This window comes from Nesoenas mayeri (genome assembly GCF_963082525.1).
Source record: "Nesoenas mayeri genome assembly, chromosome: 4".
NCBI lineage: Eukaryota > Metazoa > Chordata > Aves > Columbiformes > Columbidae > Nesoenas > Nesoenas mayeri.
In genome coordinates this window covers 31,986,369-32,014,097 of record NC_137540.1, presented here as the reverse complement: position 1 = coordinate 32,014,097, position 27,729 = coordinate 31,986,369, and the positions used below count along the sequence as shown (strand labels likewise).

Sequence of the window (27,729 nt, the reverse complement as noted above, 5' to 3'; positions counted from 1 at the left end):
AATCTCCTATCTAAATATACGAAGAGTCAATTACATGCCTGCATCATGTGCTTATTCATAAACCAGACTTCTCTGGTTTGAATCAAGCAATTGCACGAGTAAATTATTGGCTTTGCCTTCTAAACTTCAAAGCTCATCTATGTACTAAAGACTTCCATTACAGCGTATGAAGAAATGCTGAATCCTATAGAGCTCACACATGCAACAATTCTGAGAACAGAGCAGTGGTCTATAATTTGATGCATCTGTAACTGCAACTCACATGAAAGAACGGTTGCTAATAACACAAGGACAAGCTGGACAGTAAATAAGGCCTTATCAAGAGAGCAAGCTTTTCAGGATCTAACAGCTAGAGTTGTACATATACCTTTATTTTTAACTGATTACAAACAGCTTTGAGATGACAGAGTCCTTCAAAGAATCTATTTTGTATGTCAAAGGACCACATCCTAAAATGAAGGATGAAACATTGTATAAAGCAGAAATAAAGCTTACCTTTAAAATGTTCTGCGTTTCTCTGGCTATGAAGACTTCATTCAGTTCAATACTGAAGTCAAAATTGTTTGTAAACCATATGGACCAAAATCCTGAAGTATTATGATGTGGTTCTATATGAAACAATGCTGCAGAAGGATCTATGTCAAAATACCTGTAAGTAAATATAGAAGAAAAATAAATACACCTGCAATTGTCCTTGAGCACACATACGCAGTCCACACAAAAGAAGATCATGGCAATATTCTTGCATAATGAGGCTCTGATCAGGTTTTAAGAAGAAAGAACAAAATTATTTCCTTTGGAATACTTAAATCTAGTAACAGAATAAAAATTGACAAGAACCATGTAAGAGAGGTAGGCAGGTAATCATGTTACCCTCTAGCTATGCTGTAGTACAACACTGCCTACTGCTTTGAAATTTCGTAATTTGGATGCAAGTGCCAAAGAAGACTGAAGAAAAGGCTACACATTTTTTCTGTAACTATCTTACTTCTGCATTGGATTAACAAGTACAGTGGAAATTTTATCACAGACTCTAAGCAACATTTATCTGATAGGAGCTGCTAAGCCGTATCTTTTTTACTGGCTCCTGATATTCTTCCCAGACAAAATATGGAATTATTGCTTGAAGCGTGACAGGTGTGTTTTGGCAAACGACACAGCAACAACAGGACGAAGCCTCTTCATTGTCCTTGGAATTGTTCAGTGACAAAGCTAAACTCATCTCTTAAAGTAGGGTAAATAATATTATTCTTATAATATTAGTGAATGTTAAACAAAAATCCACTGCGAACCTACCCTTCCATCACAGGACAGGAAAGACAGGCTTTTAGTGTTGTAATGTCTTCCAGCAGATTATTCTTCCTGTTGTCAGCATGCAGACTTTCACTGTCACAGGATGCAGCTGGGCAGAGAACAGGCAGATAGGAGAATACATCAGTCAGAAAAAAAGCCCATCCACAATGATTTTCATGTGAGGACTTGGAAGAACACTACAAAGGGGAACACTTGATGGGTCCAATTCTCACACAGGTGAGCAAAACATCTAATTGCTTATGTCCTAATTTCCAGAGGTTCCAAGCCTTGCTTTAAGAAGTATTTATGCATGCTGCACAATTTCAAATATACATGCAGAACGAGGCTGCAAAGAGCAACTATGTGTCACTGGCACAGCATTCTTACTTATCAGTGCACACTGCCTCCTTTAACAAATGAAAAACTGGTCTGAAAAAAAAAAAAAACCACTTAACATATAGTCCCTTCTTTCTTCTTTTCTGCCTTTTTCTGCTAGGAAAAACAAGTCCCAATGTCATAATGAAACCAGCGTGTTTCATAAATGTTTAAAGTCTATGCACTGCAGTCTAGTGGTCAGAATAGGAAAGAAGCTGGAGTCAGGAATGCTTAAAAGTTAGTCTCTGCTCTTCCACAAACACACCTGGTCTCAGGCAAGCCTCTCCAATGATACTGCCAAGAGATGTCATAGAAAATGACCACCCAAGCACAACAGCCTTTTAGAAAATATATTGGAAACAGAAAAATAACCACAAATTATAAAAGGATGTTGAAAAAGCATACTCAATAATTATGCTTATTGTAAAATGAGCTAAGATTTTAGCAAATGTTTTCTTCCCCTTTTTGAAATATGCATAGCTTAGAGCCTTCACTCTCATATGAAAAAGCATATATACACACAAACCATTGAAGCCATTAGCAGAAAAAAAATCATCTTCCTTCTCAAAAAAGTCCAGATAAGTTCATTTTGAGATCTTTCAAGGCCTCCATCTGCTGAAAAAACTACCCTTTTATAATCAAATCCTGTTTCATCATAATACCTATATGCATTCTGTACCTTTACAAGAAATAGAAGCAACTTTTGTAAAGTTAGTAGATGACGAAGACAGCAGTACTGGCTCAAACTCCACAGGTGATGTGTCTTTTTGTGACAACTGCCGTATTTCCTGCATAAAGACAAGATACAATGATCCTTGTAGCAGTACTACCATTATTATTGTAGCTCCTGTATTAATGCATCTTCTTGTCAGATTTGCAAGCCAATATTTGTCACTTTCTCATATCATCTAAATCAATTAATGGATTTTTATTCAAGTTAACAGCTCTTACAACTTTAAAAAAAATCCATCACTGAACTAAAACTCATCATCTAAAAGATCTATTAGATGTTTGGGCACATTTTAAAAATATAGAAGCATGACATTTGCCACCAGCAAAATCAATCTGCTATTAGAGAGTAAGCAAGTGGACTAATTAATTCCCCAATTAAATCCAATGCCCTGAAGCATGGCTTCGTGAAGCCCAGGATTACCTGTATATGCACAAGGCTGTTCCCAGAATGTAAAACGTACACATCTACTGAGGAATCACCTGTCCAAAAGAATGAACACAGAGGTTAGTTCACAGAGGATGGAAGCTCTGTCATATGACAAGCATTCCCCATTTAAATTTAAAAAAATCTTTGTGTGACCGCCACCCCTGTATAAAGGAAGAACTATTCACATCTTGAGCTGGCAATTATTTTATAACGGAGTAGGCTCTTGGATCATTTCATAAAGGAGTAGAAATCCACTCAAGGTTTTTGGCCACAAGCATGAAAGAAAGCATCAACAAGGAGATAATGAAAGAAGATTCCCAAGTCCAAAATGGAACACAACTCCTCTCTTTCTTACAGGCAGGGAGACAAGAGGCACAGCTGGAGGAAAGGAGGATGGCTAACACAGACACAGTTTTCTAAGTCTAGGGACCAAACCATCAATAGCATCAGAGAGTCCAGTAAAAACTGCCCTGCATATGCAAGATGCTGGCTTGTCTGCTTCGAACAACAGGCATTCTCAGGAGACAACATGAAGCTAGATTTAGTGCTCAACAACTTTTGGGCTTAAAACAGGAATGGTCTGATCACCTGGTGATGTAGTAACCTACTGACTGGTGCAACAGGAGATGGATGTAACAGCTTTCACCAGCCAGTACAGTGGTACAGCTATATTAGGTCACTGGCAAAGCTACCTTCCCATCCACAGGACACTACGAAGATGTAGAGGACCAAAAGAAGAGCAGCAGGACAGAACAAGACATGACTGTTACGTCAGGGTGGTCATCACACTTCCATGAAGGACAAAGACCTGAGCTCTTGCCCTTGCTTATACTTCAATTATATCAGTACATGCAGGCTGGCATCAAAGGACATTCTCCCAATTCAACAAGCACAATTTTAATAATGAGTGTGCTTTGCTCAGCTGCTTGAAAGCAAGACTACAGGTACCAGCTTCTGAAAGAGGATTCAGCCCATTGATTCTGAGTAAGCAGATCCTCCATATAATCACAGCTGTGAGATTCAAAGCACAGACTCCTCTCCAAGCCTTCCAGCTGGCTGGCTCCCCTGTGCAGAACCTTGCCTACCTGCTGCCCCGTTCTAGATGCTAACACATGCCCTGTACACAGACTAGCACAGCACCCTGTTCCCTTTTGTCAGGCCTTTCCTTCCCTCAGGGCCACATCTCTCTCATGTAATTATGAAAATGGAAGGCAAGCAAGCAAGCCTTGCTGTTTGACATGGTGAAGCCACCACCAGTACCGATGGAACTTCGCATCAACAAGTCCAAAGGGCTAACCCAATGAGTATTTATAATTGCATTATGTTTAATAGAAAAAAGCCTTAAAAGCATACTTGTAGTTCCTTAACCCATCAAAAGGGCTAATGGCAATCACCCTTGACATGACAGATGTGAGTAATTCTCTACCAGCATCAGAATAAACGTAGATCCAGAACTTAACATAACAAACCACCGGCATCTCACCAGCAGGGAAACTGGGTTTACAAGTGGGTATTTCCACTTCAGCTCTGTGTAAATAAGCACCACATAACAGACACAGGGGGAACAGCACACATTGTTGTGTGACTCGATCTTGAACTGAACTTCTCAAAAGACAAAGAGATCACGAGATCTTTTTTACTAGTGTGCTAAAAATTATTTTAATCTGGAATCTTAAGCAGTTCCTTTTTCTTCAACCAGAAAGTAAAAACGGCAGAAATGTCTAAAAAAGCTATCCAAACAGACTGCAAAGCTCTACAAATAATTTAAAATCTCCAGGATTTAGAGGATTTATTCACCCAATAAATGTAGCATAAAGAAACTGCAAGGAGTTGACTGTTTTGCTTGTGGAATTCTGGCTTACAAAAACAAACGATGCACACATCTGTATTGTCTCATTACCCTACTTGCCACAATGACCACTATGTCCACTGCTGAACAAACCACTCTGCTTCACAGTCTTATTACGGTTAATGTAATTAATGGGAAATCAGAATTGCAGCTGTAGAAATGGAAGCGCCTTCACGTCTTTCCATAATATTTAAGCAGATGCATCAGCATGTGAGACTGAAGACTGAAACGGATGTAGTTCACAACTTTACAACTGTTACCTTTATGCAGAGGACTGAGCTTACACTAACTCTGCCCTAAACAAAATGGCTGACAAGGCTGACAAGCTGTGTTTAACTAAAATTATTTGTTTTCTTTTACTGGTAGAATTTAGATGTCATTGAATTTGATTCAATTTAGCACATCACGTTACAATATATGTATAAAAGCAAATTCTAATACAACTGACAGTCATATTTAGGACTTACCTGAGGTCTTTGTTTTTTCTGTTGTTACATAAACTACAAAAAGATTCTCCAGTAAGTATTGTCTGTGCTCCACAAAATCTTGTCGGGCATTTTCCATTCTGACCGTTAAGCTCATTTCTAGCAGCATTGGGTCACCAGACATAAAACAGCAACTCTGGAGCGAGACAAGGGGATATGGTGTGTGTGTGGTGGTAGAGGGAACGGAAAACTGTATCTTGAGAAGTTAACCAAAGGTATTATCTAACAGACAAGGTCTCCAGCACCAAAGTGCTGGCAAAAAAGGAGCAATTAGGACCTCTCCTAAAATCTCAGCCGAAACCAAAGACAGTGTAAGTACAGACAGCACAGCAAAAACAAAGACAAAAAAAAAACTTAAAAGGACACTGAGCCTTGAAAGAATGTAAATTTATAAACTGTCTTAGTCAGTCTCACCTCAGGGACTGCAAAACAGTTTCCTTTGTTAAATCCTCTGCCTTCAATAAAATGTGCCATAAACAGACTGATGCATGTGTCTTAATGGTAGGAAGACAGTTCATGTTCACTGGTCTGTTTATAGTTATTTTTTCCAAATCCTGTGTTTTTTGTCTCCATGTCTCACTGAAGTAATTTTAAAAAAACAAACATACATGTACAATTCTTAATAGAAAAAACTGTTGTCTGGCCAGAATACTTCAAGATAAATACAAATAGAATCTTACTTGCTTTTCTAAGCAGTGGCTGCTGTTAAGACAGCTGAGTCTCAGCAACTACAAAGACACAGACACGATTTTGAAAAAAGCTAAACCAAACAAGGCAAAACAAAACTAGACAATCAACAGCGAGTAATATAAATTTGTCCTGTATCTCACCACAAAGGTCACTAAACTCAAGCTCTGATGCCCTACCAAGAGGACTAATTTGCTCAGGGGCAGGAGGAGGAAACCTCCACCCCTGACACAAGAAGCGCTCTCGTGAAGTGCTACAAGGAGGTACGGGGAGTGGGATGCCAGTTCACCACTCACACAGCATCAGAGACCCTCAGCACTTGAAATAGCTGCCGGGAGCAGGAGAGGAGAACACTGTGGAGACAGGAGTGCAGGGAGAGGAGGCCACTGTGGAGACAGGAGCGCAGGCATGGTGTGCCTGTGGGAAGTGCAGGCATGGTGTGCCTGTGAGAAGCTCAGGCCTAAGAGCAGGCAGCTGCACTAGGTGCAGTGTCCAATGCTCAGATGCGCCTCCAGCTCAGCCTTCTTCACCAGTGCAATGCAAGAATCCAACACGCAAGTAAAGCAGCACAGGATCGGTGTGATGTGTAATGTACAGAAAAAGAGCTATGGAGTCTGGGCCATGTCACACTTGATGAGAGAAATGTGCCATAGACCACAACACAAGCCTATATATCTGATCCAACAAAACATCCCATGGAGTATCTTCACTGTGAACCAACACCCATTGTAATGCACAAGGACATCTGAGGAGAGAGAAGAAGAAACTGGATGGCACTGCCCAGGAGGAGGACTTACTGCCTTGAACACTCACAGCTTTTGTGTCAACAAGCTCACCCCTCCTCTGCTCTGCCCAATACCAACGCCACCTTCTCAGCCTCTCACTTCATTGATCTCATGTCAGTGTGAACCAGAAACTTGTGGAAATCACAGGAAATATAATCACTTTTGTACTCCATATAAGTAACGCCACACCTAGATACAAAAACATTTAGCCTGCTGGGTTGGTTTTGGATTTTTTTAGGGGGGCTAGGTGTCTTTTTGCATCTCCCCCTCTCCTAAAGGTGATAGCGTTATGTGTGGGACATTTAATTTATACCACAGAGTACAGTTCTATAGAAGAATAGCTAAAAGCACAATTCCCCTTTAAACCAAGACATTGGAAATTGCATTGTTGCTAAACTTCTAGTCCTCTGGAAAGCACCCCTCTGAACTTGGATTAAAATAAGAAGACTTAAATAGATAAAAAACTATAATAAAACATACCTTGGCTTGCTGATATGCATTGTTAGGTAAACTGCATTCAAGGTGAACACGTAAGAGACTAGCATTCATAGTTTCTGCCTGTAATAAAGAAAAGTGAAGAAAATATCAAGCATGTTGCTTCAAAAGACTTTATCGTATAAATCCGATTCACAAATCACAATTGATAAAGGTAACAGGACTGTTTCCACGTATGCGTGACACAGTAACATTAGGAATTTTTTAAAAATAAATACAATTACTCTGTACTGTAGGTCAGCAATCAATCTACAGTTCTCAGAAACTACATCAACATCTACTTACTTATCCAACTATTATTATACATGATGATTAAATATTTATACAGCGTCAACATGACCAACCTTATAAACTTTCATATGTCAATAAACTATATGAACAGAGGTTTTTTGTATAACGAAAAGCTTCTTTCCTTGTTTTCTATTTATTTTCTTTGCTGATTGGATACTGAAATACAGTTGCTAGGCCAAGAAGATAATGCTTCTTGGATACGGTCTGATACGTAGGCTTCATGCCAAAATGGACAGACAGAGAATACTTTTTTCTCATTTTCATTGATTGGAAAGAAAAAAGAAAAAAAAAAAAAAATACACTGATTGTGCCAGCTTGTAAAGCACTCATAAATCTAACAGGGCAATAGCACTGACAAAGCCAAGCATGGTTCATGAAAGCTATCTGGAAATCTGGACAGCCAAATTACTTGCACAAAATGCTCAGCCAGTATATTTTTATTCTAAATTTTAAAAAACCCCAAAACCAATAAAAATAAATCAACAAAAAAAAATACAGCGGAAAAAAACCAAACCAAAACAAAACATAATGGCAGTTCTGTCACTCTATCAATGCCTTAACTACAGCAAAATTACCTGGTGACTCTGAGACTGATGTGGACACCTTCCACCCCCCTGTTTCTCTTGTGATACTGAACTAAATATCTGAGTGGGGTATGACTTCAGGTTCAAGTTTCTGAAGATGTCAATCCAACTAACTTTAAAGAATTTCAATAATTTGATACTGAAAAGCAAAACTATTAAGTTTCTGAAGTATGCAACACCTTATTTTTCGTACCTCCCTGTGACAGGCAGAAGGGGGCAGAGTGCATCTGAGCGGAGACCACATTTACCACACACGTGGCATTTCACTGGGTCCAGTTTCATAAAAAGCACAGGCGAGAGGAAGCCAACACATACTCTGTATTCCCGATTTGAGCGGATTTCATACCAAAATGACTGGGACTTCACACAAGAGGGCGATGTAACCTCTGCAAAGGTGGCTAGCAGCAACCCAAACCCTGTCCCCAGTGCAGTTCTCTGGGGGACATGAACCCCTGCAACCTCCTTTCTTTTTTATTAATGCTTTTATACTCATCAAATTTTGAGAGCAGAAAAAAAAAAAGAAAAAAGTTTGATTCCAAAGCATGCACCACTTCCTAACCTCTCATAGCCAGGAGTGCTAGTGGAGTTTTAACAAGACAGTAAGATTACATGAAGAGCAACTCTGGGGGTTGCTTTTCTGGTTGATAAACCTTGATGCTTAGACCTCCCTTCTCAATGGTTATCGAGAGAACACTATGGTTTTTGTGGTTCTAAATAAGAAGTTTTTAACCCTTATTCAATGTCACTGTAGTTTAAATCAGTTTAAGAACCCTCACCCATATTAAAAAAAAAATCCATTAAATCATATTCTTTCAACATTTCTTTTTAACTTATTTTCTTGACATGGCACAGGTCTGCATGGGAAACTGCTGTCACCTTAAAACTGAAGCTGCTAATATAACATGCACAGAGGAGAAAAAATACCATTGGAGTATATTTGATGTTGATCTGGTTTTATAGGAATTTTTAATTGCTCTCTCTGAAAAGCTATTTTCAGAACAGGAAAGGGGTTTTTATTTATCTAAGGCAGACAATAGATGCATAACTGTCATGTCTACTATCTTACAACACTGGTAGGGTGGCTGTGTTAACCATAAAGAGAAGATAAAGCATCTGAGAAGAAAACACTGTCAGAAGCAGAGCTTCCAAGCAGACAAACACAGGGCCATGTCCACATCCCCTAGCAGCCCAAGCACTCATTTACACCGTAAATATCACTGTCCGTTAAAACAAGCAGAGAGCTGAGTTATGCAGCATGTGTTTGCACCAAAGACAAACTGAAAGGGAGAGGCACAACACAAGGGGAAAAGTCAGAAAGAGCGCTGCAGAGCAGTACAACCATGGCCACTTCATCACCCTGTGCCCCTATTTTGTATTAGGTACACACCCATACACCTTGCACGTACACAAACACACTCAGCATCTGCAAATCCTATATGAACTGAATACAGAAGTCTGATAGAAGACACACGAATGAAATTCTTACCAGTTTTGCTAAGATCTTACATTTAAACAGAGGTTCCTTTCAAAAAATATCCTAAAAACCTGAACCCTTTGATCTTCAAGAAGCCCCTCTCTGCTAGCGAAAGCGTGGGATTCTCAGTGGAGGACAGTACAATAGGCAATTACTTTGGAAATAATCCATCAAAACAGAGCATCAAGAGAAGAGCTGGCACAGGCCAGCTACACAGCCACCAAGCAGCCACAGACCCAATGTCACTTTTACGGTAAGAATTCCTTATTCTGCCTTAGGTACCCTGTCAATCAGACACAGCTCTACACAAGATTTTCACAGAGATACCACTGCATCATTATCAGGACTGTAGAGTTCAAAACACTACCTGTATTTTGACCACAGTACAATTAATAAAGAACAAACATTGAACAAGCCTTCCCTTCTTCCTGCAGGCTGATACTTCAAAGTTTCTGTCCTGGACAGTCCCTGGCCCTAAAAAGCTGTTTCGACTCTGAATGGTGTTAATAAGCTGCCCCTGTAATAATGATTCAGCAGAGTTTCATCAGTTTTTTGCAGGCAGTTATCAGGATGGCACACCAAGAAAACCCTACTGTCCTACTACCTTCCTGCTGCACACCCAAGCACCGCACTTGCACACTCTGGCTTCTCTGATCCTCTGCCACTGGCACAAAACACAGCTAAAGGAGTCTTGGGTTCCCGCCAGTACTTGCAGTGTTTCCCATGTTGTTGGTTCATAAACTCTGAACTCCTCTGCAAAGTCAGCCAAGCGATGCCCGTGTCTCCTATGATAAGACATCCCGCCCTGCAGGTCTCTCCTCCACTGGCACTTTCAGTGCACTTGCACAGCACTTTGAACACAACGAGGCAGTGATGTGGCTGCCCTGGTAGGGCTGGACAAATACTGAACAATGCCAAAAAACAGGCAACTGGAGCAAAGACTACATCCAGAAGCTGGATAAACAAAGATGACCTATATGGGCTCCACCATCTGTTAAGGCTTAGTGGCAACTAGCCACTGCTGAATGGCCACGTGGACATACTATGAATCCACAGCTTTGGACACAGCTCTTCTTTCCTCCTGATGGAGTGAGCCAGCCCAGAAATCCTGGGATCCAGGACCACAGCCAGAGTACACCGATCCTGAACACTTTAAAAGCTGAAACTTTGAAAACAATAACAGAAAGAGGGTGAAATTCAACAGTAAAAAAGGCAACTTTGTCTTTTCTCACTAATCATTTGAGTTTCTGCTAAAAAAAAAAAAAAGGAGGGGGGGGGAAATGATGGAGAAAAGAGAAATGTCTGCATACCTTTGCCTATTAAAAGATAAAAACAACCCACAAAAATCAATGGAAGTTCATTTTCCACAAAAAATGGAAACACAAACCTGTCACAGGTTTTATTTCCAATGGAAATACTACTGTGGAGGTAAAATTTTAACCTATAGTTCCCAGGTATGTATCGTATTTCTAACACCAATACTTCTTAGAGGCAAAATTTCATCCATATCCCTATGTACAATTCTGGTCATTCACTTTCAGTACCTGACAACAACCCACTGAGCTAGATGTGAAGCTGCAGAAAAACGTCATAAGCAGCATCCAAAAACCCCTTCTCAGTTCTACCCTTAGCACCCCAAATTACAAAATCTGAAGATTTTTGGTTCCTTTCTAATAGTCTGTCTGTGTACACCCACAAGCAAGCACACCTGTGTAATTAGAGAAAGAGACTGGTACAGAAGAAAGGAAAAGAAAGAAACTGTGCATTAGCCTCAGGTAGAGGTAAGATTGACCTAACAGACTTAAAGATACAGTCTGAGCTGAGAATTCTTCTCAGGTAGAACAAAAGATGACATCATGAAGGCAATCAATGCAGCTTGCATTCAGATAAAAGATTAAGTTCTGTTATGTGCTAAGATATTCTAAATATGCTTTTGATAAAACTCAATCTGTGTACAATACAAAGGAAAACGTGAAAGATCAGTTTTTCCATTTATTCCCTTGAAAGTATCCATATGGCCCGGAAGGCTACAAAGATACCTGCAACTGCAACGAAGTGACAGAAATCATTAGAGCTTCTTTCACCTGAAATAGTTATGCCTCGTGAATCCACCTTGCTGTATTTCCCACAGCTCCCTGCTTTAGTCAAGCTGAGGTTGGCAAGGCTGATACCTTCAGCAGTGATAGGGGCAGGAGGGGACACTCCCAGCTCTCATTCTCACCCACGCAGCACACCCAGCACTTTTTAACTGCAGAAAACGACTGGCGCAGCCCCACTGTGAACCAGCACGGGGAACGCGTCTCAAGTAAAAAATAGAATATACCAAAACAACCCCCCTCCCAGTGCTACAGTACAAAGCTTATTTTATTTAGGACAGATCAATTCTCCACTTCAGAGCAGGGCCTCACAGATAGTTTTGTTGGCACAACTGAGAGGACAGCACACCACAGGAGCAGAAAAAAGAACCAGTGGGAATAGTTTAAATGCCAAAGACTGTCTCATAAAACCAGAACACCAGCTCATCACAGTAGCCCCATATCTTGAGACCTCTCTCCTGCAATCATTGGTACTTGGACTTTTTGTTAACATTTCTTGCATCCCACCAAACTGAGGACAAAAGCCTTTTATGTCTAAGAAGATTTACGTTTCGCCTCCATTTGAAATGTATACTATACCAGTGTGTGTGACACCTGGATGTTCTGAATGTGTGGAAGCACTAAGTGGGTATTTGCTAGCTGCACTCCAGGTTCTTCTGGAGAAGATGTCAGAGTTCCCGTTCCAAACAACTGTTGTTTAACAAAAAAAAAAAAAAAAAAATCATTACATCAACAACTAGTATTTCAGTTATCACAGCAACCTACAAAACTATTTTGCTAATAATAACAAACTTCTCAAGAAATAGATTGGTTTCTCACATTAGATTCTTTTAAAAGACAATTCATATATATGAAGTTCCCATGTGGAAAGTAACTATACACATCAATGGCACTTTAGCATCTTCACTCATTAGGGGACTATTACAAAAACAAAGCAGAGCAATCACCACCAGAGCACCCGGCTATCTCAAAAAGACAGTATCTAACTCTCTTACTATTCTTCGGGCAATTACAATACACCTATCATCATTTGGCAGTGCAGTAGTTTCTGGAAAAACTGTGTTACTAGTGCAATTGCATATCTAATGCAATGACTTTGCCTTAAAAATTCAATAAAATTATTTTTGATCATTTGTGGGTTTTTTTTAAGTCTGCAGTTTTCAGAGCACTATAAGATTTGCAGGTTGAATGTTTTCACTGCATTCATATTCTGCTCCACCGAGATTACTTTATGACAATGAAATGCAAAATAACAGGGGGGGTAAAAGTCTCTAGAGGTTAAGGAAAACGCCTTGGGGTTTTTCACTTGTATGCAAAGATATTTTTTTAGTAGAATTTTTAAAACAGTTTTTAATTAAGAGGATAATGCAATGAGAATCATCTATCTACTGATCTATCTATCTACAAATAGAAAATATCAGATCAAAGGGAATATGCTATTTTTTTTTAATTGAGGCATTTACAAAGTACGTTCTACTACAATAACAGTGCTTCTCCATTTAGGTGAATCTGCTGTACAAACTCTTGCTAGAAACATAAAACATATTTCAAGGCTTGTGGGCTCTCAGGAGCACTGTGACTGTGCATCAGGCACTCAAGTTACACCTGATTTTGAAACTCTCAAAGCTAATGTAAGCTGAAATCATGGGCAGCTACTTCCTCTGTTTCAGGTGGCTGGTGAAACTGCCCATGAAAACCAGTCTATTACTAATTTTAGCAGCAGTCTAACAGAAGACAAACCAATTTTTTTGTGACACTGACAACTGCCTCTCCACAACTTGTTGACAGAAGGCCCTGGCTGAGCTGAGCAGGCAATAAATCAAGGAGTCATGAGGGAGTGAGAGAAGGGATGCAAAGAAGAAAAGATCAGTCACTCCATAATGCACTCTTTCACCATCTTCGATAAGAAGTTTCTGACAAATTTGGCACCATCTCTAATAAATACTAGATAAATGCAACATTTGTACTAAAAAACACGTATTTGAATTGAAATTACCTGTACTTACATTTAAGGAGCTTTGTTTTCCAGCACAATTTCAAAGTATGGGAATAGCTGGATGATTAATTAAAGCTGGTATTGTTTTTAAATCACTGAATTTAGGTTTTTCTTTAGGAAATTAATAAAAGAAAGGAATCTGGAGAATACAATGTCACTTATAAAGATAATCATTAAAAAAAACCCTTAAGACTTGTCTGAATTCACTAGTTAATCAGACAACAGACAGCTTTAATGAACAACCATCATTTTGACTTCCATGTTTAAAAGCCTAAACTTCTCACCCTGTGTTACATGCCCAATGTGTTTACATAAAATCCTGCAGAGTAGCTGAAAACCACCTCAAATATTTCCTAAATAGGTTTTAGAAACCAACTAGTAGTGACAGGACCATGAACCTTTAAGCACATATACACAAGTACACTTAATTTTACTATGCAAGTAGTCCCACTAACAGTAGTATTTTTAACTGTATACATGTATGAGGAATTATGAGACAGGCAAGATCTGGTAAAAGGGATGAACTGTAAACACCTGATTTGTATCAGAAATTCAATGGACTTTGAAGGTCTCTTAAGTTCAAACTGTATGAAAATCACTTTTTAAAACACAAGTAAATCCAAAACTCAAGCTAAAGAAAAAGAGGAGTTACCTGATACGAAAGTATTCCATGAGATGAGGTATTTATAAATAATGAGCTTTCAATACTGCCTTCTTCTGTCGGCAGGAAGAGTACTCTGAAAGAAACTTTTCCCATCGCTGGAATCACCTGCAGAGACCACAAAAGCAGCTTGCTTATTCGGTGCCGGTGATGACAACACCCACCGTTCAGTCACAGCACCCAAGAGACATTTCTACATGTAGATCCCACTAAGCAGAACCTCAGCCCTGAGCAGTTTCATCGGTCCACAACTCTTGACTCTCACTGTGGAGAAGAACTGAGACCACGCAGCAAGTCGCCGTATTGTGGCTGGTGCTTTTGGCTAGCTCAGGCCTCATCAATCAAGACACCTTTTTGTACAAGAAGTTCATCATGCAGCACTGACACTTCCCCACATACAGATACCAATTACAAAGCAAATCAATCCCCCCCATGATACACAATCAAATGAGACAAAGCTGAACTTGGGCAAAACAATTAATAACAATGGCATTTATGTCTGCACAGTAACACCCATTCAGCCATAGTAAAGACACAAATCAGATATACAGAACATCCTTCGCACATCAGTAGAGGACAAAATCTGGGCTTCATCAAAGTGAGATCCCAACAATTCATTCTTAACATGCATTATATTGTTATAAATGGTTAAAAAATTTAGAGTGAAAATAATAGTCTTAGATCATAAGGCAATTATGCTCATAATTGCAGCACAAAATGCATAAAACATTTCACTGCAGGTTTTTTTGAGGAATATGCAAGACCATTCAAAAGACTGAAAATTCAAGGTTGTAAACACCCACATGCCTGTGGATTACTGCATAATACTGCACAGAGCAGAATGAGATTTAAACAGCCTCTGTAATGCTGTAAAAATTTTCCCTTTATATTTCCAATTGTAGGTTTTGGATGTCTTCTCATTCACCAGCCTAAGTAAAAGTTAGCAAAAAGAAATACTACCAAATCAGAAAAAAAGTTGGAGGTCCTACAAAAAAGCATGAAGAAAAACCACATCGGCCAAAGGAAGCACGAAGGCTTGGCACTCGGCCATTACATAGTTTCCAAAAGTATACCAAAACTCACCTGGCTATGAGGAGGAGACACATGAAACTGTCTAGTAGCTGTAAACACTGAATTCACAACAATTTCTCTATCTCTACTAGGGTTGTAGGCATGCAGCATTTTAGCTCTGGGTAACCCCAGTAATCTAAAGCAGGGGGAAAGAAAAATAAATAAATTATTCACTTTATAAGCACAGGCAATACACAAAAAAGCAACAAACACAAATCACTCTGAAACATGTTGATATGCAACAATTTCCTAATTGTAACTATTCTTCGGAAACATGCCAAACAAATTTTGTCCTTTAGTATACAAAGACAAGTAACACTAAAATGCGAGAGGTGCACTTAGCCAAAACTCCTCTGACTCACCAGGAGTTTAAGAAAAATAAACAAACCTTACCAGGCATGAAGTTTTGAATAACGCAGCTTAAATAACCAAAGCCTTGTTTTGTCAGGTAAATAAATGATTCTCTTAAGGCTTTTGCTTTAGCTAATACACACTAAGACCCAGCATCTCATACATTCATTCTATGCATCCTCTGAAACATTCCTTTAACTCAGAACTGGACCATGGTTCTTTTCAGTTACTGATAGACCAAAGACCAATTATCAGTTAAGAATAATTTTTAAAGCTTTCTTAAAGGAGAATTTAAAATAAATAAATTAATTAAATCTCAAGTATTCTACCAGTATGTTTTGCCTGGGACTTTCTGGATTTTATTTTCAGAAGTTAAAGGAAGTAACAAGCTCCCCCTCCACTTGGAAGGCAGTTTTTCAAGAAATGAACCACCAGTATGAAAAACTGATCTGACATCCAGGCAGAACCACCTGAAATATACACAGGAAGTATCATCATTTGCTATTCCCTTTTCCTCCTTCCTAGAACTATGCTGATTTTCATTTACAAAGCACTGTAAGGCAAGAAACATAGTTTGAACTCTGTGGCAATTAATTACTATTTCTCTTTCTTTCAGAGGGTGGTGTGATCTTGGCTAATGCTCTTTACCCAAACATAGCCCACTAGAGCTGTTTGTCCCCACTTCATTATTAATCCAAATAACAATAACTTAAGATACTCACTGCATTCCAAAATGCAGAACTGACGGGTGAAAATGTAAGGCCTTCCCATTTGGAGGCACCTTTGCTGAGAAGCTGGAAAAAAAGGAAAAGAAGCCACAATTAATATTTAGTGGGCATGACACTACACATTGCAGGGGAAGAACATAAGTTACAGCCTCTGACTCTTTATAGTCTAAACACACTTGACTTAAAAATCTTTTCATACATTCCTCTCGCTGCCATAAGATCAACCTTTTAAGAAGGTTTCCATACAATGGCACATGCTCATGGCAATCAAAGTGCAGTTTGAGAAGTACCCCATGTTAGAAGCAATGCTGCCTTGGACAACCTCCCTTCTATACACATTATCTCCTCAGTCGTGCTGATACAGCTCTTTGTGGGGCTGCACAGTGAACTACAGGAGGGAAAACAACTTGAAAGTCCCAGGGAATGAAAACTATGTCAGCACAGAGCAGATCCCCAGTCTTGTCCATTCAAAATTCACATGGGCACTGGTATGAGCACACCTGAGAGCTGCAGAGGTCAAGGAGTAAATAGCAGCTTGTGCAAAAGCCAACATCAAAAGAAGTGCTTGCCTAGCTGTGGCTTCAATGCTAAAGCCAACTCGTTTCTTATATGCAAAAGAGAGTAAGAAATAATGTGAAACACACACATCATCATCTTCCCTTTGCCCCAGGAAAATTCACAATAAAGTTCCCATCAGTTCTAGCACATTTTTGACTTGCTTCAATGTGAGTCGATGCCCTATAACATAGACAGAAATCCCAGGATATCTTCACCACTTTCTCAATTAAAACTTGTCTTCCACAAGTCCGAACAATCACAGCGGTAAAAAACAAGCCCAACACTTGTTCATTACATCTATGTCCCCAGTGCTATGCTCTTAAAAACTTCCCCAGAAGCAGTCTGCATGTTGCATAGTCAGAACAAGTTTCATCTTTACTGGATGATGCTAATAAGCATCCTAGGAAGGATGAATCTGAGAAGGGAAGGATGGACTGTGGTCTCATTAGTTATCCAGCTGGTTTGTCTAATGTGTGGTAGTGCAGTTAATTGGTTCCCAATTTAAAAATGTAGTTGTGTAACATTACACCTTTAATATATTAAAGTACCTACATAATTCTGTTGTTATATTCCAAGCCAAGAGAGACATAATAATTTATTACTAGTCAGAAAAAATCAGGTGTATTATTATTAAAACATTTCTCACAGAAGGGAGCAAACTCTCTTGCTGCTGTAGCAGGAGGAATGCAATATATTCAGGTAGCATTCCTGGAGAACTGCTACAAAATAACAAGAGAACAGATGATGCAGAACTACAAAGTCCAGGTGAAGGACGGTGTCCTTCTAATCACTCAGCTCTGCCCTGGCCAGCTCTTGCTCCGTTTCTAGAAAAAACACAGCAACAAGCATCTTCTTCCCCTTCCAAAAGTCATCCTCAAAGACACACCCAGCAGGCAAGTCGGAGTAGCATTGCTGTGAACACACACAAATTGAAGTTACTATTTCAGTAAAAGCCCCAGACATTTGGGGGAAGGCGCATTTCCCAAGTGTCCTCAGATCCCTTTTTCATATGCACACACATATATAGCAAAATAAAAGTTAAGACACTACAGTATCACCCTGAACCCCATCACCCCTTAAGTTTGTAACATCTTACAGGTACTGCTTGAAATACATTTTCCCACCAGAAAAACCTTTGCTAAGAAGGGCAAGAAGCTGAGTGCTCCTCTGCCCAATTTGTGTAATTGGCAGCAGCTCTCCAAGACTTACTAATTTTCCTTCTGGGGAGCTCTAGAAGCATCAGCTCTTTCACTCTCAACCCTCACTCTTTGCAACAGGGACTCAATGCACCGACTGGATGCAAACCCAGCTGTGGATGTAGGAGACTGTTTCATTTTGTTTGGGTGAACAAGGCCATGCTGTAGCACTGATTCTTAAAAGTGCACTATAGTACTGTTCAGTCAACAATCATGTCCAACGCTCTGCTCACCAGAAAATGGGAAAAGCCCAAATAAGAGCAGTAGCAGCAGGATCCCAGGCCTGACATCCCACTCCTTCTGGAGAAGGCAGCCTGGATGTGGGACAGCTGAAGCTAAGCCTCAGCTGATGAACTCTGCAGGCTCCGACTCCTGAGCATGGAGGTAACTTTCAGAGCATCCCTGCACACTGCTCCCCAGAAGCCCCAGGAATGGGCCCACAGTTACAAGACATCCAGCTTCTGCTCTGCACCCCACAAAAGCCGCCAAATTGCTCCAAGCCACAGCCTGGCCCCAAAAGCAGAACATCCACATTCCTATGGTGCTTTGCTCATAACCCTGCCCGCTGCCCCACTCCAGGGCATCTGCACCGCTGATCAGCAGCCCCAAAGCCCCAAACCTGAGAGCTGAGCTTATTCAACTGCAGGACTAGTGGAAAAAGAAATCCAGCACCATTTAGGGTTTCTTCTTCCCCCAAAGGAGAAGACAACAGGTTGGACTAGCAGGAATGAGCAGGGAATCATTCTGCCCATTGCACCTGAACAACTGGGATGCATTTTAAAGCCCATCACTATAGAGAGAAAGGGACTGGACCATCTATTAATAGATTAGAAGTGTAATTCTCCAATGTGTTACCACAAGTTTCAAAGCCAGCTGGAAGCTGGCAGAACATCCTTCTGTATTCTCACTCTCCAAACACAACTCAATATATTCAGATTTCTGCAGGGGACCTGACAGGGAAATAAATGTCAAAGGCAATTTATTGAGACATTTAAATGTTCAAGATACTTTTTAAAAGAAAACATTTACTTTTTGGATTTCTTTTTTAAACTCAGCTTAATAATGGATTCACCTCAAATTATGCCAAAAACTTCTCTTTGGCTTCAGACATGTCTAAAAAAGTACACGGGTCATTTCATGAGAATGTTACAGGCCTGGGAAAGACGCACAAATATTAGACGAGGAATGGAAGTCTTGAAACAACAAATGTGGAGAAACAGTACTCTTCGTAATTGAAAATGCCTAGTTTCCAACTATTCTTTAATTGCTTTTAAGATCAGTTAACATCACATTAAACACACCATCGAACAAAGCCAGACTCCACATTCAATGGCATCTCTGCTTTTTCAGCCAGACTAGTCGCACATCGAGTTCTGAATGTTAAACTTCCATACAGCAGGTCAATTCCAGCATTTCATGGGACATTTTTAAGCACAAGTGAACTGGAGGGAAATGGGAGAAAGAAATATAAGGGGGAAGGGAGATCCTGGCATCTACTTTAAACACTTAGCAGTAATTGACTTTGTATCAAAAAAGTAGTTTAACTTGTCCCATTATCACTTGCCAGCTCAACAATTACTCTCCACCCTCACAATTTATTTCAAATGCTGGCACCCTGGACCATTCATCTCCAGCAAAAAAAAAAAAAGAGTAAGAACAGCTGAAACACTGGGGAGGCAAGGGAGGGCTCCAGAGGTCATCCAGAAAACCCAGGGCAGGGGGAAGATGAGGGGCAGGCTCTGCGGGAGGATGGGGAGAGAGGATGAGCCCTAGAGACCCACAGCTCCAGCCCATCACCCCGATTCACAGCAAACACCCAGCAGAGAGGGACAAATCCTGACGGGGCATCCAACTCACAGCACCAGATGGATATGGAACAGACAAAAAGGGGCTGGAGGAGAAGATGGGGTGAGGAGGAGGGGTGACACCAGGGGAGAAGAGCAGGATGAAGGAATGCAAGAACCCCTGACCGCCTGTGCAAGCAAAGTATGTGGGCAGCAGCTTTGGGTTTTTTTGTTGTTGTTTCTTAAAAGAAGCATGAGCTGTAACATCTTAAGCCATCATATTCCCTCCACTGAGAAGCCCCAGAGGTGCTTCTCTGTAGGGAAAAAGGCATCAGAGATCACGGAGAAGTTCCAAACTTTTACATTTCCTGCTCCAGGAAGGAACATTTTGGTGTCCTTTTGACACAGGACTAAAAAAAAGGGACACTACTACAGGGATGCTGAAAGTGCCGTTAAATACATAATTGAAATTGGTTTGCTCTTACTTCTTTCAGTTCTTTTACACTTTGATGTAATTAGTAAAAATAGACGAACAAGCAGGTCAGATTGTTATATATTTATCTATAGCCCTAAACTCTAATATATATATGCAATGTATATTATACAAAAACATCTGTTCCAAATAAGCAAAGCCCCTTTTACCTCCTGCAAAGCCCAACAGAAAAAAAGATCTTTCTTCACAACAGAATTATTCATACTTCACTGGCCAAAATCAAAAGAGAAGTATTCTTCCTAAAAATTCAAACAAAAGACCAAATCTACTCTGAATAAATTGTTTGGTGTTGTGTGGGGTTTTTTTTAAAGTAAACTTCAAGATTGAGATAATTTATCTAATTATGCGTATAAAACACTCAGCAACCTGCAGAATCTGGGCAGAAATGGAGGAAAGTTTCCTACAAGTTTATCCCAGTGTCTCTTTTTCTTCCATCTGCTCCCTTAAGTCTTCCTCATATCCTTATTTCTTTAATCAATTACCTTAGATTATTTTAAGATACATATTATCTGATGATTCAGACAGCAACATCTGTAGTTGAGAAAAATTGTACTTGCTACTTGGTGCCCTTTCTTCATATTTTCTTTTTGTGCCCTTTGTTCACAGCAGATGAAGAAAAAGCAAGTCGGCGGAGGCATTTTATTGTCAGGTCTCTTCTTTATGGTTGCAGGGTTTTCTTGGAAGCAGCAGACAAAAAGGACTAGATTACTTAACGTACAAGAGGGCCTTTTTGAGTGATTCTGCTCAGGCAGCACTGTTTTATTTTTCAGTATATTGATTAAATAAAATTTGACTTAGGCATTTTGCCACTTGTTCAGTGTAGGAATACTAATGAACCCACAAGATGAGGTTTTGAGGAGCAAAAGCATGTAGGTATTGTACAGAAAGCACAATTTTTATGTGTAAACTGAAACAGAGAAATTAAATTTAAAACGCTCCATTGACTGACTAATTTTAGATTAATTCCTTTAGATTACACCTGATAAACAAAAAGCAGATTAAGAGAATAAGATTCACACGCACGGAAACAACCAAACCCAAATACTTTTAATAGTTTTGATTACAGTTGATGCAAATTATTTTGAAAAATGCAAACAGTTAATTAAGAGGAAATTGATACAGAAATAGAAACAGCAGCTGAACAGAAGTCTTCTGCAGAGCAGATACAAAGCTTCCGTTTGTCCCAGCCCCTAGTCCCTCTCTTCTCTAAACTTCCAATTTACCAAAGGCAGCAAAAGCACCAAGCAGTAGTTAGAAAGGTTACAAACTGCAGCTCCTGAAGGACACAAAGCAGCTTTGAAAGAGGTGATAAAATTGTTTGGAAATATGAAATTACAACTTGATCAAGGTAACTCTGCTGCCAACAGGAACACTTTTACATTATGATTTTTTTGTAATCAAACTAAACTTCTTTCCTAGAGGCAGAAAAAGTCCTCAGAAATCAGAAAATAAGTTCATTTTGCAACAACTCTATAGAGCTCACAGGCAAGCTGTATGTGCTGTGTCTCTACAGGGCTGTGACATGTGGAGAAGCTCCTGCACAGTTCCCTCAGCCCTGGATGCTTTACAAGAGTTCTCCTGAAGCCCTGTACTGACCTCGGACTCAGGTGATAACACATGAACCACTTGGTCTTCGCAGATTTTTATATTTTTTTTTTAAAGAAAAAAAATGTCTAGAAAGTAAAAGAACAAAAATATGAATTTTAAACACTGGAAACCTAAAAGGCAAAAAAACTCCAGTATTTTTAGCACTGCATTGTTTAGGGAAGAGGAGGAGGACTGACTCACTGCTTCTGAATGCTTGGGATCTGCAACCCATCTTTAGGAATTCACTTGCATGCTTTAGCAGAGAGCTCTGCTGCTGCTGGAAGAAGCGTGATCATCTTTATTTCCTCTGAACAACACTATGTACATCAAGGACTGCAGCCTAGACTGTGGAAAGCAGGAAAGCCCAGAACAGTGTTACCCATCAAATAATGTGTGCACACATGCCTGCTATTCTGGTTACAGGAAAACTGGAAAGGAGCTAAACCAAAATAAACCAGTGAAATAGACCAGATAATCTCTCTAAAAACAAATCCCATGATCTCTGGCCAAGGTCATGATTTAAGGAGGCAGACAGATCTAGCGATCTTTTCCCTTTTTTTTTTTTTTTTAGAAAAAAAAAAAAAGGACCAAAAAAACCCACCAAAAAACACCACCAGCACCACCACACAGCTTCTGAAGTTGAGGAAGCAGCATATAGCCAAGACCTGCTCAACAAAGTTTCAATGGGCTGATACTTAGTTTATTTCAAAAAGCACAGAGATGAAGAGGTAGATACGCTCAGCTCAATGTGCAGAGGACAAACTATTCTCTGTTGCTTCCATTTGGCGCCATGGTCATCGTTCTCTTCCGGCAACCTGAGCAGCCCCCTCCGCTCCTCTCCTCCCGCCCTGGTGTTTTCACTGCCATCAGGTGTCTCTGGGTAACTTTCTCTCCTCTCGCTGCCTGCGCTCCCTCTTCTGATAAAATTCTGCAATAAGGCTTATACAAACCCTTCGCAGAACAGTTACCTAAGCCAGCAGTGCTTCAGTTTTATTTATTACAAAACTACAAAGTCGCAATGACCAAACTCACAATATTTCACACGGTATAGCTCTTACGAAGTCACACTTCTCAATGGGATATAAACGGAAAGACAAAGATTTAAAAAAATGGTTTTTCAGCCTACCCTCACACCAAGTCGCCTTGAAAAATGTCTGAAGAAGCTAAATGTGGACCGTGATAAAAATTAGAATAAGACTCATGAAGAAAACTTACGGAGAAGATAAGCAGCAAGGCACAAAGAACTACAGCAAGCATCTGGATGAAAAGAAAAGGCTTTCTTCTCCACATGTGCCTGTGGTTTGTACTTTAGCAGCAGCAGCACAATAAAGCATGTGTAACGGCAGAACGGAATTACTCCCTCCCATAAAGCAGTCTTCAACTTCTGAAATAACTGAAATCTGTACTAAATTAAGAAATTAATTCACAATGACTTGAGTTCATTTGAAATTGTTTCCTCAAACCTCTTCTTCCAAAATCCTTTAGCCACCCAGATTTCAAGCAACAACCAATACGGTCTAGAGATGGTGCAGGGGGACCCTGTATTTTTACGCATCTTGAAGAGTCTGCTTGAACAGGATGGAGAAAAAAAAAAAAAGCAGACTTTTTAAAAATCAAAAAGTATATAAACCCCTAGAAACCCCCAGCACAGATCTGTGAGAACAGCAAGTGGCTTATCAGTGAATCGGGCATGCAAACCAGGCACCCATGTGGCCTAAGCTGAACCTGCAACTACTTGTAGACACACACACACAAAAAAGGAGTCTTTTTTCAGCTAGGCTGAGAAATATCTAAGTTATTTGTTTTGGATGAGTGTACAGGGCCCACTAGTTCAAAATGCACACCAAACATTTTTCTCTGAAGCATCTCTACCACTGGCAGCAAATCCCTAATATCCTGGCAAGCAGAACATCCACCTTCATTTTCCTTTTTGCTCCATATAATTTAATAATTGCCTGTTCCTTTTGCAGTATTTCATAAGGTGATTTCCAAATACTTAAGACAACGATAACTGCTCTGAAATAAACCCTTTAGATCGCCTTTCTTTTTTTAAGCTTCCTTACAATTTAACTTTTAAAAGCCAGCAATTTTCTCTTAGTTCTTCCTAAAAACGAATTAAAAGAGTTGCTTGTCTAATACAAATACACACTTTAGGCTCCATAAGGAGCCTTGGCATTCTTGACTTTTAATCTCAAATTACCAGGTCCCAGACTTCTGCATTTCATGTCTTTTTCAAGAATGCTTTTAGTCCATGAGTATGCAAAACAAAAACATAAATCTTAAAGGCACACAAAGCAGCTCATGCTATTTTTTTTCCTTTTTAAACCTCAAAGCTTTTTAACAAAATTTACTTTTTTCGAATAATTTGCTTACCCTGTAGCTGCCAAACCCCCCAAAAAACCCCAAGCAAACAAACCAACCAACCTTTAGACTGGCTGCATAACCACCAGGTTTGTTCTTCAAAAAACTAATGCTAAGATCACAAATAATTCTGCCATGTTAACTTTTGCCTATCTTAATTAACAAGCATTGAGAGAGGCAGTCAAACCTGAAAGCAACCTGGCCTACTTTATACATGTAAATAAGTGGCTGCTTTTTGAAGAACGCTGTTCAACTCTCACAACTCAAAAAAATCACTTCAAGAGCAGCTATGAGACTCCACACACACCTCTGAAAGACCATGCTGTTTACCCAAACCCCTGCTCAGAGTCTCTGAACTCAAAATGAAACATTTTCAAGTGGAGATGTGCTGCCACACACCCTTTTTCAGACACTTTGAAAACATGAACCATAGGGAAAGTGAAGAGGCTTGCACCGTGTCAGACACTGCCTTCTCCAGCTAAAAGCACAGCACTAAGTGCAAACCTGGTGCTGAAATACCATGAAATTTAAATTACTATTCCGAGCCCCCAGTTTTCAAAGCATTTTACTGAAAGTAGTCAAATTTCACAGCATGGCCCCATGAAAGAAGTAGGATAAAAGAACCTTAAGGAAGGCAGAAGATAAACCACAAACCCAGTTGCCTTCTACCTAAGGAGAGCACACTTATTTTTACTTACTAGATCGTATTTAATTCTGTCCTTGCAACGGTGAAACCATGACATAAGATTTTAGTGGCAAGGGTTGTTTTTAAGAACAGTCCTGTACTAACATAATTAGGAATCTAAGAGAGGGAGAGACAGATATTCCAGAAGAAACAAATACTGATTCTATCATACCTGCCTCAACTAAATTAATTCCCTTTAAAATAACAATGAACTTGTTTTCTGTTCCTGCAGAGTGTCTCCAGGACAATTAGCAGTATAGAGGGAAGAAATCCAAGTGACAAACGACCTCACCTTTTTAATGTATCAATTGCAATTCTAGTTTCATTGATTAAAAGAAAAATTCATTTAACCAACCACACACAGTTTTACCCAAAAAAAACCCTCCCCAAGCCAAGAGCAAAGGGCCAATTTCTGTCAATTCAGCAGCAAACCTCCTTCAAGTGTTTCACTTTCACATGGCGGGGCAACGTGGTATTTCTCCGGCATTTCTGTGTCTGGGGGATGTGACTCCTGCCCCAGCGCAGGGAAGAGGCCACAGGCAGGAAGCGCCGTGGGGCTGCAAAGCTCTCGGCAGTAGGAAGTTACACTCTTGTCAAACACCACTGCGCCCAGACATTTCCTTTCGCCATTTACAGCCACAGCCAAAAGCTTCCATCTTGGCAGAAACTATTTTATGTTAGAAGAGTTCAGCAAATGCATTAAAGGGCTCTGTGGTTGCTGACAAGCTTGACCTGCTTAATAATTAAGAGTGATAATCTTCCTACAGCAATTAAGAGTGATAATCTTCCTACGTGACTGCCTAGTGCTCTTTCTGCATTAATCCAAGCCTTTTAGTTTCTTTTTATAATGAAAGAGTACAGGCCTGTGGGACAGCTAAGGCACAGATTTGCTTGGAAGACCTTAATAGCCCATTGGAAACCTTTACACTGAACCCATTAAATAGTAAAAAAAATCCCCTGCCCTTTGAAACAGAAAAAAAGAACATTAACTAAAAAGGAAAGTAAGCAAATGCAAGAAAACTCAGAGCTAGGACTCAAAGAAACAGTAATAATTTCTGCTTTTAAATTATTGCCTTTGGGCTGGACCATTTCAGCCCAAATCATGAAGAACAAAGTATAATCTTTAGGGATCAACCTTAAAGGTAATCTACCTATGTATATCCACAGTAATCTACCTATGCATATCCAATACCATTCCTTGCTCGAGCCAGCATATGAAGACAGACAACCAAAATGGGTTCAATGCAGAAAACTGTGCTACGTAGCTAGACAGTGCTTTACTAGATAGCTTAAAATGCTACTACCGTGGAAAAGCAAGCACTACAATACACAGTTCAGATGCATTAAATTATTTTACAAACTGGTAAGACACTGTAGAAGTCCCTCTTGAAAACTCAGATATGCACACCTCTTTCAAAATCCTTGCATCAAACATTTGCTTGAGTAACATCAACACCACCCTTCTCAGTGCACGTTTCAGTTTTATAAGGAGAAAAAAATATTACTGCTATTGATTGCCTGAATTATTAAAATTTAATTCCCTCCTCTAACAGATGAAACTTCATGCAAGACTTTCTGAAGCATGTGCAAACCACCCAGAATTCAAACTACATACACTAGCTTTCTAGGAACACCTAATTTTTCATGTCACTGAATAGCATTTTCACAGGCCATACTATATGACTGCAAAAATATAATGTAAAGGAAAAAGAAATACAAAGAGAAGGTGCAATGCTACATCCCTTTTAAAGGTACTTTAAGCATGGTGCTGCACAGTGAAGCTGTGGTTACAGTCATCCTGCATAGAGTGGGGGAACAAAGCTGCTCACCCCAGGGGCCACTACCAAATCTTAAGGAGGAAAAGTTAAATCTTTAAGTCAGTAACAAAACAGCAACACCAAAAAAGTAGCTTCAGCCCAAAATCATCAACTCTTCATCTCACAGGAGCATCACTCTTTCGTTCTTGCTTTCCACTCCTCCCAGCTGGGATGTATTACATCCTCTTGAGGTGCCCTCCAAACGTGTCTGTGTCACTTAACAAAGCTTTTCGTACTGGTGCAGTAACCTATTGGATCTATGCCATTTTACAGAAGTGATGCATTATATTAATTATTACACTGGACATCTATTTTCTATAGAAAAATATGGAACTTCTTCCTATGAATAACCTTTTAAAATTCCAATAGCAATAAAAATTTGCAGGCTACTCTTATTGTTCATTCACATTTTAACTGATTGCACTGTGTATTTTCATCATCAAGTATATGCTTCAATAGTCATTTTATATATACCTGAAGCTAAATTCTTTCCCAGTTTGCCATACAAAACTCCAGTTATATTTTCAAGTACCTCCCCTTCCGTGGGCAGAAAAAGCAAGGGAGAATCCTCCACAGCATCGGATCACTTCTACGTTCTCACTTAAAGTCGGTAAACCCCTATGGTGGCAGGACACCAGGCAGGCAGGCAGCCTGCCGAATTCCCCTGGCTGCTCTCTTGGAAAAGAGCAGATTGCTGCACTCGCCTGTCTTGTGTCACTCGGCGTCCTGGGTCGCAGCATGCAAAATGGAAAGGCAGCTCCATCATTTAGTGCTATTAATAAAAGGAAGCACTCTCACAGTCTATTTGTGACCTGCTCCTAAGTACCACTGTATTTTTAGACTTTGTTAGATTACAGTGTTAAAGAAA

General features: G+C 39.8%; 1 protein-coding gene across 6 annotated transcripts in view; it reads right to left on the bottom strand.

Moving 5' to 3' along the window:
- Window positions 1–27,729, bottom strand: part of TMEM131L (transmembrane 131 like) — an 81,459-nt gene that overhangs the window by 28,885 nt on the left and 24,845 nt on the right. For 4 of the 6 annotated variants that reach the window (XM_080343301.1, XM_080343300.1, XM_080343299.1 and 1 more), the window contains 10 exons: window positions 16,375–16,446; window positions 15,314–15,437; window positions 14,222–14,338; window positions 12,153–12,263; window positions 7,114–7,191; window positions 5,144–5,297; window positions 2,822–2,880; window positions 2,348–2,456; window positions 1,297–1,402; window positions 496–649 (listed from right to left, as the gene is read on the bottom strand). In XM_080343301.1, coding sequence (XP_080199427.1) covers window positions 496–649; window positions 1,297–1,402; window positions 2,348–2,456; window positions 2,822–2,880; window positions 5,144–5,297; window positions 7,114–7,191; window positions 12,153–12,263; window positions 14,222–14,338; window positions 15,314–15,437; window positions 16,375–16,446 — 1,084 coding nt within the window. Of the gene's footprint in view, window positions 1–495; window positions 650–1,296; window positions 1,403–2,347; window positions 2,457–2,821; window positions 2,881–5,143; window positions 5,298–5,575; window positions 5,734–7,113; window positions 7,192–12,152; window positions 12,264–14,221; window positions 14,339–15,313; window positions 15,438–16,374; window positions 16,447–20,893; window positions 20,997–27,729 lie in introns of those variants that run through there. The other 2 variants (XM_080343303.1, XM_080343304.1) reach the window with 2 other exon arrangements.